This window comes from Chionomys nivalis, chromosome 4, assembly GCF_950005125.1.
Source record: "Chionomys nivalis chromosome 4, mChiNiv1.1, whole genome shotgun sequence".
Classification (NCBI taxonomy): domain Eukaryota; kingdom Metazoa; phylum Chordata; class Mammalia; order Rodentia; family Cricetidae; genus Chionomys; species Chionomys nivalis.
The window spans coordinates 59,751,635-59,767,222 of record NC_080089.1 but is presented as its reverse complement, the minus strand read 5'-3'; the positions used below and the strand labels follow the sequence as shown (position 1 = coordinate 59,767,222).

The window sequence follows — 15,588 nt, the reverse complement described above, 5'->3', positions numbered from 1 at the left end:
ACAGAAGCAGGCAGAGTAGGAGCTCGCCGTTCATCTGCAAGGGCAACCTCCAGAGAGCCTGTCTCAACATAAGATGAAGAAGCAACTGAGGAAGACATCCAGATGTCAACTTCTGGCCTACACATACAACACACACACTCACACACACAACGCACGCATACACATGCACACACACACAAATGCACTCAGGTACACACACGCACACACATACACACACATCTCCCCCCCCCCATATAAATATACGAAAATACTTGAGGGGTGTACAAAAATCCTGAGGAGGAGGTATTGAATTAAGAAGTGATAGTTTATATAGAAATCAGTGAAAATTATACTCTTCTGAATAAATATTTATGTTTTGTATTAAGAAAATTTAATTACTTGAAAACAAAAGGTCCTCATAAATTAGATCAAATAAATTAAAATAAGAAAATAGGATGGATTTTTAAATAATTTAACAAATAAATATATTTCAAACATTGTTCCCAGAATCTTAGGCCAAAGTCAGATGGTGAAAAAGTATCCAAATGTGTATGGAATGTTTGTAGAGACTGAGTAAATCTTCAACTCACAGAAAATCTCTGTGTATTTAAAGCCGTATTCATACAGGTCATTGTCTCCGATCAGGATTCTACAGGCTGAAGTTAATGAGATGCAGTGAGTTAGGAGCACAGAGGTGCAGCTCTGTGGTAACAACAGGAGCACATAGTCAGCATGGCATGGCTGGCCCAGGGAGTCAGGGGAGCTGAGGAGGCTGTGTTGCTAAGGAATTGAGATAGCCAAGAACTTACCTTGGTGCAGTGAGAAAATAACAAAAACCCAGATAATGAAGTTACCAAAATATAAAATATAGGAGACTTTAAAATAAAAATAATTTTTTTTTGATTTTTCGAGACAGGGTTTCTCCGTAGCTTTTGGTTCCTGTCCTGGAACTAGCTCTTGTAGACCAGGCTGGCCTTGAACTCACAGAGATCCGCCTGCCTCTGCCTCCCGAGTGCTGGGAATAAATTTTTTTTTAAAAAGAGCCCATTTGACTTCATTCAATGCTATAGCCATGCAAGTTTTAAAATAATGAACTACCTTTGTGGGTGTAGCTTACGCTCTGTAGTCATGTGGGTCCGATGTGCTAAGCAGTGGTGGCCAGTGCTGTAGTTCTTTTCATAGCAACTCACTGCTACCTAACGTGTTTTCAGTGGCCATGCCTGTTGACTAAAGCTTTTCACCGAGCAGAATTCTTTCTAAACATTATATTACATGAACATGAATATATGTCCAAGGGTATCCATCACAAACTGTGTCTGTAACAAAATAGTGAATGTCCATTAGTAGAACAAAACCAACTACTTGTAACTCCAAAAATGATTAGCAGTTCCTATATGAAACAGTGGGTGTGTCCTATTGTTTATCTTTGATTCCATACAACCTAGAATCACTTTGGAAGAACGACCCTCAATTGAAGAGATGCCTGAATCAGACTGACCTGTGGCCATGTCTGTGAGAGATTGCCTAGACTGATGATTGATATAAGAAGGTCACCATGCATACAAGAAAGCTAGCCAAGCTAGAGAACAAACCATTTAGTGTTGTTCTTCCATGGTTCCTGTTTCCAGGGTTCATGTCTTAAGTTCATGTGTTGGAGGAGGCTGCTTGTTTGTTGGTTCCCAGCTGTCCATCCCTAAAATAATCCCACTGAAACTGTATTAATTAAATCGCTGCTTGGTCCATCAACTCTAGCTTCTTATTAGCTAACTCTTACATCTTAATTTAATCCATTTTTATTAATCTATGTATCACCATAAAGGCTGTGCAGACCATAAAGGCCATATAGTCTGGTAGTACTATATGACTTCTCCTGACTCCACCTCCTTTCTCCCAGCATTCAGTTTAGTTCTCCCACCACCACCTAAGTTCTGCCCTGCTATAGGTCCAAAGTAGTTGCTTTATTCATTAATGGTAACCACAGCATATAGAGGGGAATCCCACATCATTCATGTCCAAACTGGCCTCAGATTGAGACCTGGGTGTGTAAGCCAAATAAACCCTTTCCTCCCCAAAGATGCTTTTGGCCATGGTGTCTGTCAGAGCAAAGAAATGGAACTAGAGCAGGTAGTGATGTTCCAGAACAGGAAGCATCAAGCATAGGACAGTTGTGTGGCAGGTTCCAATTTTTGAGAAATAGGGTATATAGTTCAGAAATAATCTGGATACTTTTTAAATATTTGTTTTTAGTTTTTTGGGGTTTTGTTTGTTGTTTTCTAAAAGATCAATTATCTGTAAGTGTTGAATGGAAAAACGGGCCAAAAGCATGCAAAGTATAAAGATTTTTTAATTGCATATGTGTGTGTGTGCTGCTTGAATTCTTTTTTAGTTTTTGTTCTATTTTTATTGCTCTTTTTAAAATATTCTCATTTTTCTAAAGTATTTTGGAAGTCCTCTATTTTCTTACTGATTTTTAGGTTAGTATACAAAGTAGTGGGTCCTGTTCCAGCATTTTTGTGCTGTGTGTCATACTGTACTTTAAGTATTTAAACTCTTTTGAATTGAAGAAGAAATTCAAGCTGAAATACTAAATATATGAGTGCATATAACATCTAGAACTCTGTGGGTTATGGCCAAAACTGCACTGAGAGGAAATGATGTACTTGTCTTTAGTGTGTTTACTAAAAGATGAGGATGGCTAGAAAGTAATGAAGGAGACTTCACTTCGAGAACCTAGAAAAATCCCTCTAGAGGCAGAGGCGGGAGGATTTTTGTGAGGATCTTTGTGAGTTCAAGGCCAGTCTGATCTACAAGATCTAGTTTCAGGACATGCCCCAAAGCTACAGTGAAACCCTGTCTCGAAAAACCAAAAAAAAAAGGAAAAGAAAAGAAAGATCCCTAAGTAAAGCAAAAGCAAGTGAAGGATGCAGAAAGGCAACATAATATAACATCTGCCTGAGCACTAATCCAGCTGTCCAGCAACTCACTGTGCTCTTTACACAAACATTTCCTAAAATGCATGCTGAGCAAACTGACTTCCATTCAGTCACAGGAATTATCATTGTCTTGAAATATGTCGAATGCACACACTAGATGTTTATATAGAATTATGAGCTGTAGACTATTTCCTTATACTTTTCAAAATTTATACTTCTCCAAATTTCTAAAAATACATCAATATACTTTTAAATGAGAAAAAGAAAAAAAGCTTAAATTCTTTCTGTTCCAAGAGAACAAACCATTTAGTGTTGTTCTTCCATGGTTCCTGTTCCCAGGGTTCATGTCTTAAGTTCATGTGTTGGAGGAGGCTGGGTGGGACTCTGGGCGACAGCTCTGTGGTGCGCCTGCTTCTTTGGTGTGTCCCTTTGTGTCCCACAGAGCCTCTTGCCATCACTTGGCCTCCTGCCAGCACCTGTGGGTTTTTCGCTGCTTTCTGTTTTGATTTTGCTGAAATTAACTCCACACCCGATTTGATTTTCTAGCTAGGAACACAGCTCAGGCAAATAAAGGAACTGTGAGCTATGAATGTGGTTATATGAGCAAACTAACATACCTTATAGCTATAAAGACTGTGTGGCTCAGTACTTTGCACCTTTAATTGGTGTAGTGAGGAGCTGCGGGCAGGCCTGCTTTTCAGCATGTCTTGAGACCTGGCGGTTTGCTCCATCGCATCTGACTTGAAGAGGAGAGGCATGGCATCTGCCTCACTTCCCTTCTTCCCAGCATTCTGTTCTGTTTATTCCGCCTACCTATGTTCTAACCTATCAGGCCAAGCAGTTTCTTTATTAATTAACCAATGAAAGCAACAGATTGATATGACACTCCCACATTGGCTTAAGCTTTGATTCACCTTTTGGATTGTTTCCTGTTGAGGTAGAGTTCTTTTCTCGTTGTAGAAATGTTTGAGATTGTTAGTGTTGATGATCAGCAGTCACAGAACGAAAGGCTGTGGTGGGGCTCAGCGCATGTCACAAGCCTATAAACCTAGTTCTCAGGAGGCTGAGTCCGTAGGAGTGAGAGTTTAAGTCCAGCCTGAGCTACGATAGTGAAACCGTGTCTCAAACAAAGCAAATAATGTGTATCAAATACCTTAATTAGTTGAAATACTGGGACACTTACTGCTCAGACTCACAGATCTGACATTTAACAAAATGTGTACTCCCTCTGAAGTCAGCAAAAATTTCACACAATCTCATAAGTAACTCTAAGCCCATTTACCATCTTCTGCAGGAAGAAGCAATTCCGATACCTAATAGAAAGCAAAGGTAAAAAACCTGGTATTATCAGTGAGGAGACCAGCGACAGCAAAAGGCTCATGGGAGAAAACACGAATCGCGCTACCCTGAATTATACCACCAGAGAATTCTACCACGAGAAGCTGGAGGTACGGTACGGTGTGGTCTAGCGCCTCCTGCAGTCCATGCTGCATGGGACTGGAGGTTGTCCTCCTTCACATAATGCTGGGCCAGTACCAGCAGGGACTGGGGACTGGGAGGTCAGCAAGCCTGCAGGTGAGAGCCTCTAGTCCGGTGTCTGTCTCAACACAAAAGCCTGTTTAGAAGAAAGCTGGGTCAAAAATCCAAACTAAAATAGGGCCCACAGCCCTGATCTGCCTAGATTAAGAGAAAAGGAGAGAGGCCTCCACCACGGGTGTTTAGCCAGAGTCTCCACTCCAGAGCGCTTGGCTTAGCTTATGGTGTTTAGTTACGCACTGCACTCTGTGCCACCCATTTCCCAGTTGTATGTATGGCTGCTTCCTTCCCAGCAGAGCTTCTTTGCCAAAGAGCGTGGAGCGATCCTATGCTTCTTATGTGAGCTTTATTGAGGGGTTGCAGCATTGCCATGGTGGCCAGAGGCACAGGTGGAGAAAGTGAGGGATGCTAAAAACAAGAAAAACTCTTGTTTTTTCAAGGTAGACAGCACAACATTAACTCCAAATCCACCAAAATTGCTAGGAAAAGAAAAGCTAAGTCAGATACTTAGAAATAGTGATGCAAAGATCCTTTTAAGATACCAACTTGGAGCTGGTATTTTAAATAAAATAATAGTCAGAAGTTAGGATTGTATGTTGTTTTTGCAGAGGACCTGAGCTTTGTTTCTGGTACAAACCACTTTTAGGTCCAGCTCCAGGGGATCAGATGTACTCCCCTGGTGTCTGTGGGCATTGCACTCCCGTGTACAAACCCAAACCACACAGGGGGAGGGGGTTAAAAATGAATAAATAAAATATAAAGCAAAGTACAGAAGAATATTAAATGAATTATATACCTTACAACCAGTGTAGAAATAAATTTAAAATAGGATACTATTTACTATAAAAATAAGCAATCAACTGATATGCTATGGCAATGCATAAAAATATGTATAAGCTGGGGCCAGAAATCACCTTAGTCAGCAAAGCGTTTGCCTCACAAGCATGAAGGCTTGAGCTTGGATCTCCAAACCAGTGTTCAAAGCCTGGTATGGTGGTGTGCACCTGGAGTCCTAGCACTGAGGAGGCAGGGGTAGGAGGTTTCTGGAACCTCTTGGCCAGTCTCTGAATCACTGAATGCCAGATTCAGTGAGAGACCATGCCTCAGAAAGTAAAGCGGAGAGCGCTAGAGGAAAGCACGTGACATTAACCTTTGGGTTTGATATTCGCACAGACACACACGCATGCCCGTTAGTGGGGGAAACTGAAATTGTGTTGCAGGTCACTAAAGAGCTGAAAAGTTTATATTCATAGACAAAGCACTCTGTGTTATAAAGTGAATATAAGGCAGTTCCAATTCAAGTTTGTACAGAGTTACTTAATCCTAAAAGTTATCAGACACAACCAGAACCTTCAGTATACAGAGGTGCTGTGCCAGATGCCTGGTAGCTATGGTAGGGGTCTGTGTCCTAGTTAAGGCTTTATTGCTGCAGTAAAACACTGGCTAAAAGCAACTTGGGAGGAAAGGGGTTATTTCTTCTTACAGCCTTTAGTTCTTCATCCAGGGAGTCAGGGCAGAAACTCAAGGCAGGAAAATGGAGGCAGGAACTGAACAGAGACCATGGAGGAAGATTTCTTCTTGACTTGCCCCAGTGGCTTCCTTAGTCTGCATTCTTATGTCACCAGAGCAACCATGGGTGACACAGCCCATGATGATCTTGGCCATCCCATGTCAATCATTAATAAAGAAAATTATCTATAGACTTGCCTACAGACCAATCTAACAGGTATTTTCTCAATTGAGATTCTTGTTCCCGGATATCTCTGGGTTGTGTCAGGTTGACAAGAACCAACTAGAGCAATGTCACAGTCAAGGCAAGGCAGCACTAGACAAACTGGACAACAACCAGAGGCAGAGCGGCACCGCGTGTATTTGGGAGACTTAGTCACACAGCAGCCGTTACAAACTGGTGGGGGCAGTCTACTTCATAAATAATGCTGAGGGAAACATACTGAACCCATCTATATATACAACAAAAAAATAACTCCAGACCAAATAAAAGTCAAAGTATAAAAATTAAAACTTGTAACTTCTTAGTTTTAAAAAAGAAGAAATCTTAGGGCCTTGGTTAGGGTGACTTTGAACACTCCAAGTGACCGACTATATGGGGAGATTTTTCATAAATTTGGCAGTCAAGGTCATTTGTAACGGAAATAGCTTCAGCAGAATCAAGCAAACAAAATCTGGATTAAAGTGACATGATTGATAAAAATGCAATGAGGAAGTAACCCGAGGAGACGCAGGCTCCTGTTCTGAGAAAGCTCGAAGGCAAGGGAGAAATCTGAAGCCACGTGACACTTTGGGATGTGCACCAAGCTAGCAAGAGACTTGGCCTTGAGCCCTGATTACCACTTATTACCTGGGAGACCTTGCCCAAGTCCCTTAATCACTGTCTCTTGACTCCCAGCCCAGCATTCCTTCTCGCCCCCCCAGCACCCCACATCTTGAAAAGTACTTACACAGTGCAGCAGCAGGGCCGTCTCTCTCTCCTGTGCTCACTGAGTGTCTGGGAAAATGAATGGAGGTGAGTTGCTCACAAATCAGGCTAAACAGTCCCTTTCATTATGCGTCCTGTTGCCTGAGGCTCACCCATCCATCCATTCTCCTGCCTCATCTAAAAGAGATTTAAGGGACTTTAAAGAATCCAGTTCTCCTCCTAGACAGGCGAGGAAAACCGGAAGCTCAGGAATTGTTTAGGGTCACCTAGTGAGTTCCTGAAGGCCACAGGGGGAACTACGACCTACTGGGTGCCTAGCCCGGGTTCTCCTATTTCCTGTGCTTCCTGAAGACAGCCTGACAGCCTAGTTCAAGGACCCCCTCCCTCCACACTGGCTGATTGCTCACTAACCCTTTCATTCAGCAGTGCTATCACTTTTACTAATTAATTTTATCCATCTTAGAGTGTTTGTGTTTTGAGTTTGAAGTTTAAATGGGTCTTAAATTTCTTGTCAACATTTAACCTTCAAAATAAATACTCTGTGTGTGTGTGTACTCGTGCGTGTGTGTGTGTGTGTGTGTGTGTGTGTGTGTGTTGAGTATCAGACCCAGGGCCTTCAAGTATACTAGACTAAAAACTTCAACACTGAGCTATCCCCCAATCCCAGTAGATAACTTTCTTAGCATCCTTGATGAAGTTGGAGCTGATACCCAAATGTCCTCTGGCTCCAGCACACCCTGCTGTGTTTAGAAGCAGCTTCTCATCTTCAGGCTGCCAGGCCCAGAAGCTGAGCGAGAGTGCTGCTCTTTCGAAGGCGTGGGGCGTGTATAAGGATTATACACAGTAGCTAACCCAGACTCATTAGCAGGGTTGGCATTGGCGCCCAACCCTTACTCCTCTGGAAAGCACCACTCAACCAACGCAGAGGCCTCAAAGAAATGAGGCCTTAGTTACTGCCTGCTGAAGCAGAACTCTCCACTAGGAGCTGCTGGGGAAGAGTTCCTAGCCCGAAGACACAGGACAGGAGAGGCATGGGTGTGCACTATAGGTTATTCCAAGCTTCTCTGATTCGATTAATTATTATTTTGTGTTGAGGGAGCTGCGGGCTGCGTTCTTGCCGCCGGGCTCCTGGCCGTGTGGCTAGCTTATGCCCCAAAATAACAACACACAAACTGTATTCTTTTAAACACTACTTGGCCCATTATATCTAGCCTCTTCTTGGCTAATTCTCACATATTAATTTAGCCCATTTCTAATAATCTGTGTAGCACCCCAAGGTGCACTTACCGGGAAGATTCTAGCCTACATCCATCCTGGGTTGGAGCTTCATCGCATCTGCCCTGGAGAGCAGAGGCATGGCGTCTTACCTCACTTTCTCTTCCTCTCAGCATTCTGTTCTGTTTACTCCACCCACCTATGTTCTAACCTATGAGGGCCAAGCAGTTTCTTTATTAATTAACCAATGACTTTCCTCCATCATTTCCCCTTTTTCTGTTTAAACAAAAAAGGAAGGCTTTAACTTTAACATAGCAAAATTACATATAACAAAACAGTTATCAAGTGAGAATTACAATATTTACAACTATTTTATCTTTATCATAACTAAGGAAAACTATAACTATCTATCTATTCTTCAGCTCCACGAAAGACTCCAGAAGGATATAATATTACCTAAGCAAACAAAAAATAAGCAACTTCCAAACTCTAGAAATGACAGAGACATTTCGCTGCCTGGACAGTCACCCAAAGTTCCTTTGTACTGCTGGGGCATCCATCTTCAGCCTTCAGGCCCATAGTATCCAGAGATATTTCCATGAAGCAGGAAATTTCAAAGGCAGTTCAGTCACTATCTGCTGTGTCCTGCAGAATGTCTCACAGACTCTTTCATGAATCAGGAACCCTGAAAGACCATCTTACCTGTAGGCAAGTTCAGCAGTCCTCTCTCTGTGGGTTCTCTGTGTCCAGTTTCTGCAACAGTCCAGGCAAGAGCAGGTTCTTGCCCAAATGGCTATCAGACTCCATAAGGATTCTCTTCAATGCCCATATTCCTCTTGAAGTAGACTGGTGCTGCCAGGAGCAGACATATCTCATTGTCATGAAAAACCCTAAGTTATTAAAACATTAATGCCATATTCTGTAGTCTTTGAAAGATATGAAGAATGTCTATCTAAAATATATCTATGTGCATCTAGAAAATCTAACTAACATAACTACAGACTTGACTGTTATTAATGATTATCCATTAACAACCTATATTTCCTAATTATACATTACATTTTAAAAATGAACTACACAATCACAATACCTTAATCAAGAGCAGAAATACATATACATATAACAAAATTGACCTTAAAATCCACACCAATGCAAATTATTCATACCTATATCATATCCCCCTTTAAATGTAAAAGAATGTTTATAAACAGTATTTGGGAATATGGGCGCAGTTATTTCTCTCCAAACTGCTTCCTGCTGAGTGGGGGCGCTGTTAATCAGGTCTTTCATGGTGTAACCTGTGTGCCAGAGTCATCTCATTCGGCAGTTGAGTGAAGTAATTTTTTCAAGGTGTTCACTGCAACCTTTCAGGAGGGTGTGGTCTATCATACCATATTGGGATGGAAACAATCCACAGGGTCTCATCATCTGTAAAAACAAAAGAAGAATCTCTTTTCCAAAGTATTGTATTCTTAAATCCAAATTCTGAAGTCAAGGTATTTTCAAAATATCTATGTTGGATTAGTTCAGCAGCATTTATAAATCTTTTAGCAGCTGTTGCTCTTTTCTCAGCATTCAAACAATTCAAAGAGAGCATAATAGCATACAGTATAAAGATTTTCTGTGTATTTTCCATCTTTCTGCGGCTTTATTTTAACCTCTATTTTGTTTATTTTTACTTTTATTTTTTGCTTTTTGAGACAGGTTCTCTGTATATCTTTGACCTGGAATAACTCTGTAGACCAGGCTGTCCTTGGACTCTCAGAGATCCTTCTGTCTCTGCCTTCCAGGCATTGGGATTAAAGGCATGTGCTACCACACCTTGAAGTCACGAGGTCAATCTCCCTCTGCCTCCCAAGTGTTGGGATTAAAGGTGTGTACTACCACAGCCAACTACTTTCTTTCTTCCTTTTTTTACTTTTAAGAACTTTAACTTTTAGGCTGCATATATTTTTAACACACTATAAATCATTTAAAGGGGTTTTTTTGTTGTTGTTGTTTTTGAATCTCTCTTTACTATCTCTCTCTCTTTTTCTGACGACATGAGCCTTTAAATTACTGAGCAATAAGGGTAGGATTAAAGCCGTGGCTTTGCCAGCTAGATCCAGTCCATTTCTTAGCTTTCCAACCTCATGGCGAAGGTACTGTTGGAGCCATTTTTATCTCCACAACAGTGTGGCGTTTCAAAGTCCCTGCCAGCAAGCAAGTTGCAGCATTCTGCTCATAGATCACACTCATTCGGACTGACTGCCTGAAAGAGTCAGAGTTTGCCCTGGCAGGACAGACCAGAAAGCCAGCATTTAAAATAAAACAGCACAACTTTTTTCCTGCTATGGCTGAAAACAAACAAGCATGCAGTCAGCTTTTATCAATACCATTTAAGTGTTTCATGGCAGGACCTCTTAATGAGCTGCAGGGTTTTGCAGCTAAAGCTGAGTCAGGAAGCCTCTCTTAGATGAGAGCCTTTGCTTGCCTCTAGCAAGCAGAGCAGACCTGAGAAATTGCTGCTACCAAGAAAACATGCTTTACTCTATTCTTTCCCAAGCTTTCTCAGGCTTTCTGTGGATGCAGTTGTCCACACGCGTTCCTGCCGCCAGGCTCCTGGCCGTCTGGCTAGCTTATGCCCCGAAATAACAACACACAAACTGTTTTCTTTTAAACACTACTTGGCCCATTATATCTAGCCTCTTCTTGGCTAATTCTCACATATTAATTTAGCCCATTTCTAATAATCTGTGTAGCACCCCAAGGTGCGCTTACCGGGAAGATTCTAGCCTACATCCATCCTGGGTTGGAGCTTCATCGCATCTGCCCTGGAGAGCAGAGGCATGGCATCTTACCTCACATTCTCTTCCTCTCAGCATTCTGTTCTGTTACCCCACCCACCTATGTTCTAAACTATGAGGGCCAAGCAGTTTCTTTATTAATTAACCAATGACCTTCTTCCAGTTTTGGCTTTTGAATTAGTTATGACTTAATGTCATTTTTTTCTTAACAGGAGATAAAGGACAAAAAGAAGTTCTGCAAGATGTATGTGGAAGACCTCGTGAAGGAAGCCACAGCAATCAACATGAAAAATGAGGCTCTGCAGAAGCTGTGGCCACAGATGTTCATTGAGCTGGTCAGAGACGCCGTCATAGAAATCCGCAGCAAGGATTCCTACATGAAGCTCTGCCTGCAGCAGATCACTGACCAGAAATAGGGATGGCTCCTACTTCTGTTTGATTCGAGCAATTTTTTAAAGTTTGGCAAGGTGCAGGTTAGGCATGTTGAGACAACACCACTGTCCCACAGACTAGAAAGGGTTGCATCAAAGCCTTGCTGCCCACACTGGCGAGAAAGGAGGAAGGCAGGAGAGAGGGAAGACTCTTTTCCTCTGCATGCTGACCACACATGCTTGGGAAACCAAGTGGCCATGGGAGGAGGCCTGTCTGCTGGGTCAGAATGCTTCTTCACCTCCCACTCTGACTGGTGCATCTGCTCCAGCTCCAAGCACGCAGTGTGTGCTGACAGGCTAGCATGACTTGCTTCTCCCAACCTCTAGCCAAGACTTCCCCCTTTTTTGCCTTTTTATTTTATGTCATGATTTCAAAGCCAAGCATATGTTCTTTTTTATGAGTGAAGAATAAATACATTAGTTAAAAAAAAATCAAGTCCAGTGTCTTATGTGGTTATCTTCCTCTTCTGTTTGTGGATGCCTGCTATTCAGCTACCTCTATGGAAAGAGGCCTGTTCAGGTACCTCAGGGTACTACAGGGACCCACTGTGGGCTGAAAATGTGAAGACAGTTGAGCACAGGAAGAGGATGCTTAGCTTTCAGGACTCTGGGGAGAATGAAGGTGCAGCTGTGTACGTACGTAAAGCACTTCTCTGAGAGGCATTTCCTCCTGGCGTTGACACTGAGGGGTCTCTTAATAAGCACACGTGTGTACTCATCCTTCAGAAATATTAGGGATGAGTAGAAGAGTCTAGGGTTTTTGGGTTTTGGTTTTGTTTAGGGTTTTTTGTTTGTTTGTTTGTTTGTTTGTTTGTTGGGGAGGTTTTTAAGAAAGGGTTTCTCTGTAGCTTTGGAGCCTGTCCTAGGACTAGCTCTGTAGACCAGGCTGGCCTTGAACTCAGAACTCCACCTACCTCTGCTTCCCAAGTGCTGGGATTAAAGGCATGTGCCACCACTGCTCGGTTTGATGGGCAAACTAGGAGACCCACAAGCTATTCACCACCATGAGAGGCTGTGGTGCTTGGAGAATCCGTCCAGAGGAGGAGCAGATGGTGGCCTAATGTCCAAGTGCACACCTACAGTGCGAGTAGTGACAGGAAGTGCAGGGCAAGTAGAGAAGCATGCATTAAACTAAATTATAAAATGTGGAGCCATCAGCATTTAGCCACAGGTGTTATTTTTATATTAAAATAATTAGTGTGCTTGTTTTTCTTATATTTCTTAATGTAGTCACATCTCTGTTTTAGGCTTTCTTTGATTATAACTAAGTTTATTTAGACTTGGTAACCATGCACATCTTCCTATATTTTGTGTGGTGTGTGTGTGTTCGTGTGTGTGTGTGTGTATATGTGTGTGCGTGTAGGGTAGTGCACATGAGTGTGGAGGCCAGAGGCTGATTTCACTTCCCACCTTATTTTTTGAGACAAGGCCTCTCATTGGATCTGGAGGTTGCTGGTTTGGCTAGACTGGCTGGCCAGTGAGCCTCAGGGATCCTCCCCGTGCACCTCCCTAGCCTGAGGTTCCAGATGTAATTACAGATTGCAACTACACCTTCATCCTTGTCTGCTTGACATGGTACTAAGGATTGAACTTAGGTCCTCATGCTTGCATGGCAAGCCCTTCACAGACTGAGTCATCTCTCCAGCCCCTCTTTCTTTACTGTGATTCCAAGCTCACCTGATAGATCTAACCATGCCCCAGTCAGCTCTCCTCTGTGTAAACCCAGGCCTTAATTCTCCCAGCTCTGAGGCTGTTTAGTAAGATACTCTTGGGTCGGAGTGGGGAAAGAAGAGGAGAAATAAGGGATGATGGAGGAGGGGGAGGTGCTGGCTAGTTAGCAAAGCAAATACAAAGTGAAATAGAGAGAAGACTGCTCAGGAAAATATTAATTTTAAACCTTGGAGAACAAAGGTTAGTTTTCCTAGCCCGCTTCTCTGGGTCAGCTTGAGATGGAGTGGCAGTGCCTGTTGCCAAGAAATTCTGAGCCAAGTTGGAAACGTGATCACAACCGCTGTGGTCAACCAGTATTGATGGAATATTTGTTATCTTTGATCCCGACCTTCTACTTATATTTATGTCTTCCTGGTTCTTGGTATGTGCCCTTTCTAGCAGGCTACCTCCAGTCCTTCTCTGAAAGAGCCAACGTGCTTTCAAAGCTCCAAAGAATAAATGTGTCCCAGAGAAGAAGTGCACTCCTAGGGGAGCAGAATCCTTTCTTTAGGAGACAATGACACTGAATTCCTTATTATGGTACCTCTAAATTTCTGCAGTCAGGGCACTGATTCCTTTGTGTTGATCTTGAAATATTTCAGCATGCAGAAATGCACGCCTAACAGTATCTCAAATAAATACCCGACTCCACCACCAAGCATAACAGATCTTAATATTTTCCACATTTGCCTCAGGTTCTTAGAATAACACATTACAAATAGAGAAGGACCCCTGAGCCCCTTCCTTCGCTCCCTAAAGGTAACCACTGTATTGAATTTCATGCTGATTATCCGTTCCTGTTTCCCTACTATTCCTGTTATGCATAAATGCATAGGGAGTTTATTTAATTGAGTCTTATATTTTCCAAATTTGTATAAACCGCATGTAGTTCTTTCCCCTCCATGTTCTTTTCAGTTTTTCTGAGGACCATCCTTGTTGATGGTAGTAGCTGTTTTCATCACTGTTTGTGATCCCTCTATGGGCTGGATTCTGATGTGTTTCTTTCCCCATTAGCGGACATCAAGAGCTTCCTGGGGAACATCCTGTTGCTGTGTGGCACACCACATGTACAGGACCAGCTGGCCCAAAGCACACACAGCTGTATTCGCTATCATCCATTGCTTTATAATGGGATGTCTACCAAATTCTGCTCCCATCACTGACAACCAGAGTTTTCAGTTTTTGCAACCTGGTGTATGTTGCAGAATATTTGCTTAACTTTGCAAAGATGTGTTGCATTTGTTTAATTATATAAAGATGTATCATGTTTGTTTAATTATGGAAAGATATGTTGCATTTGCTTAATTATGTAAGATGTGTTGCTGTTTTACCTTGCCTGCCTAAGGTAACTGATTGGTCTAATAAAAAGCTAATGGTCAATAGTGAGGGAAGAGATATAGGCAGGGATTCCGGGAAGGGAGAGTAAAGAGGAGGAGGAATTTAGGCTTGGGGAGATGCCAGGGAGATGTTGTGGGTCAGACAGACCCAGGTGAAGCAGGAAAATAGGACAAATGGAATGAAAGGTAAAAAGCCCCAAGGCAAAGCATAGATAAATAGAAGCAGGTTAAATTAAGTTATAAGAGCTAGTGGGAAAGTCTAAGCTAAGGCTGAGCATTCATAATTAATAAGTCTTCCTGTCTTTATTTGGTAGCTGATTGGTGACTCAAAGAAAATTCCAGCTACAGGTATGTGAAAGTAAATGTGTGTGTGTGTGTGTGTGTGTGAGAGAGAGAGAGAGAGAGAGAGAGAGAGAGAGAGAGAGAGAGAGAGAGAGAGAGAGAATATGCCTGGTTCTATGTATGTGTTCATGTACATGCCAGTGTGTGTGTGTGTATATTCATGTATATATGCTAGATGTGTGTATGTGTGTATTTGTGTGTGTATGCCAGGTTGTATTGTATGTTTATGTGTGTATTCCAGGTTGTGTATATGTATTATATACTAAATTGGTGACTTTTATGCAGAGGAAAGATTGCACAAGGGATTTATATTAAAACATGGTTTATATACAGTTGTGCTGGCTAGCTTTTGCCAACTTGAAGTGAGCTAGGGTCTCCCGGGCAAGAAGGAAAGCCAACTAAGAAATTACCTCCTTGAGATTAGTTTGTGGGCATTTCTGTGAGGCATTTTCTTGATTGATGATTGATGTGTGAGGGCCTAGCCCACTACAGTTGATGCTACCGCTGGCCAGGTAGTCCTGGCTGGTATAAAAGGGCAGGTTGGGCAAGCCATGAGGAGGAAGCCTGTATGTAGCATTCTGCAATGGCTCCTGCCTCTGCTCCTGCTAGAGTTTCTGCCCAGCTTTTCCCAATGATTGGCTGATCAGAATGTATAAGCTAAACACCACCCCCATACCCCAAGTAATGTGTGGTCATGGTGTTTAGAACAGTGATAGAAAGCAAACAAGTATAATGAAGCATGATTATAAACAGAAATTGGGTTTCTGTCTATAATCATGCTTCATGAGATTTTTAGATAGACAGGTCATCTTCAAACACTTTAGAGATGCACAGAATATTGCCATAGAAACCATGCAGTAGTGGTGCACACCCTTAATTCCA

The 15,588-nt window shown here is 42.2% G+C and overlaps 1 protein-coding gene across 12 annotated transcripts in view; it reads left to right on the top strand.

Annotated features, from left to right (window-relative positions):
• The window catches only part of Lrrc49 (leucine rich repeat containing 49), a 110,936-nt gene extending 99,197 nt beyond the window's left edge, over positions 1-11,739 (top strand). For all 12 annotated transcript variants that reach the window (XM_057766919.1, XM_057766917.1, XM_057766924.1 and 9 more), the window contains 2 exons: positions 4,207-4,360; positions 11,099-11,739. In XM_057766919.1, the coding sequence (XP_057622902.1) occupies positions 4,207-4,360; positions 11,099-11,302 (358 nt within the window). In that variant the 3' untranslated portion in view covers positions 11,303-11,739. The remainder of the gene's footprint in view (positions 1-4,206; positions 4,361-11,098) is intronic.
• Positions 11,740-15,588: the final 3,849 nt, after the last annotated feature.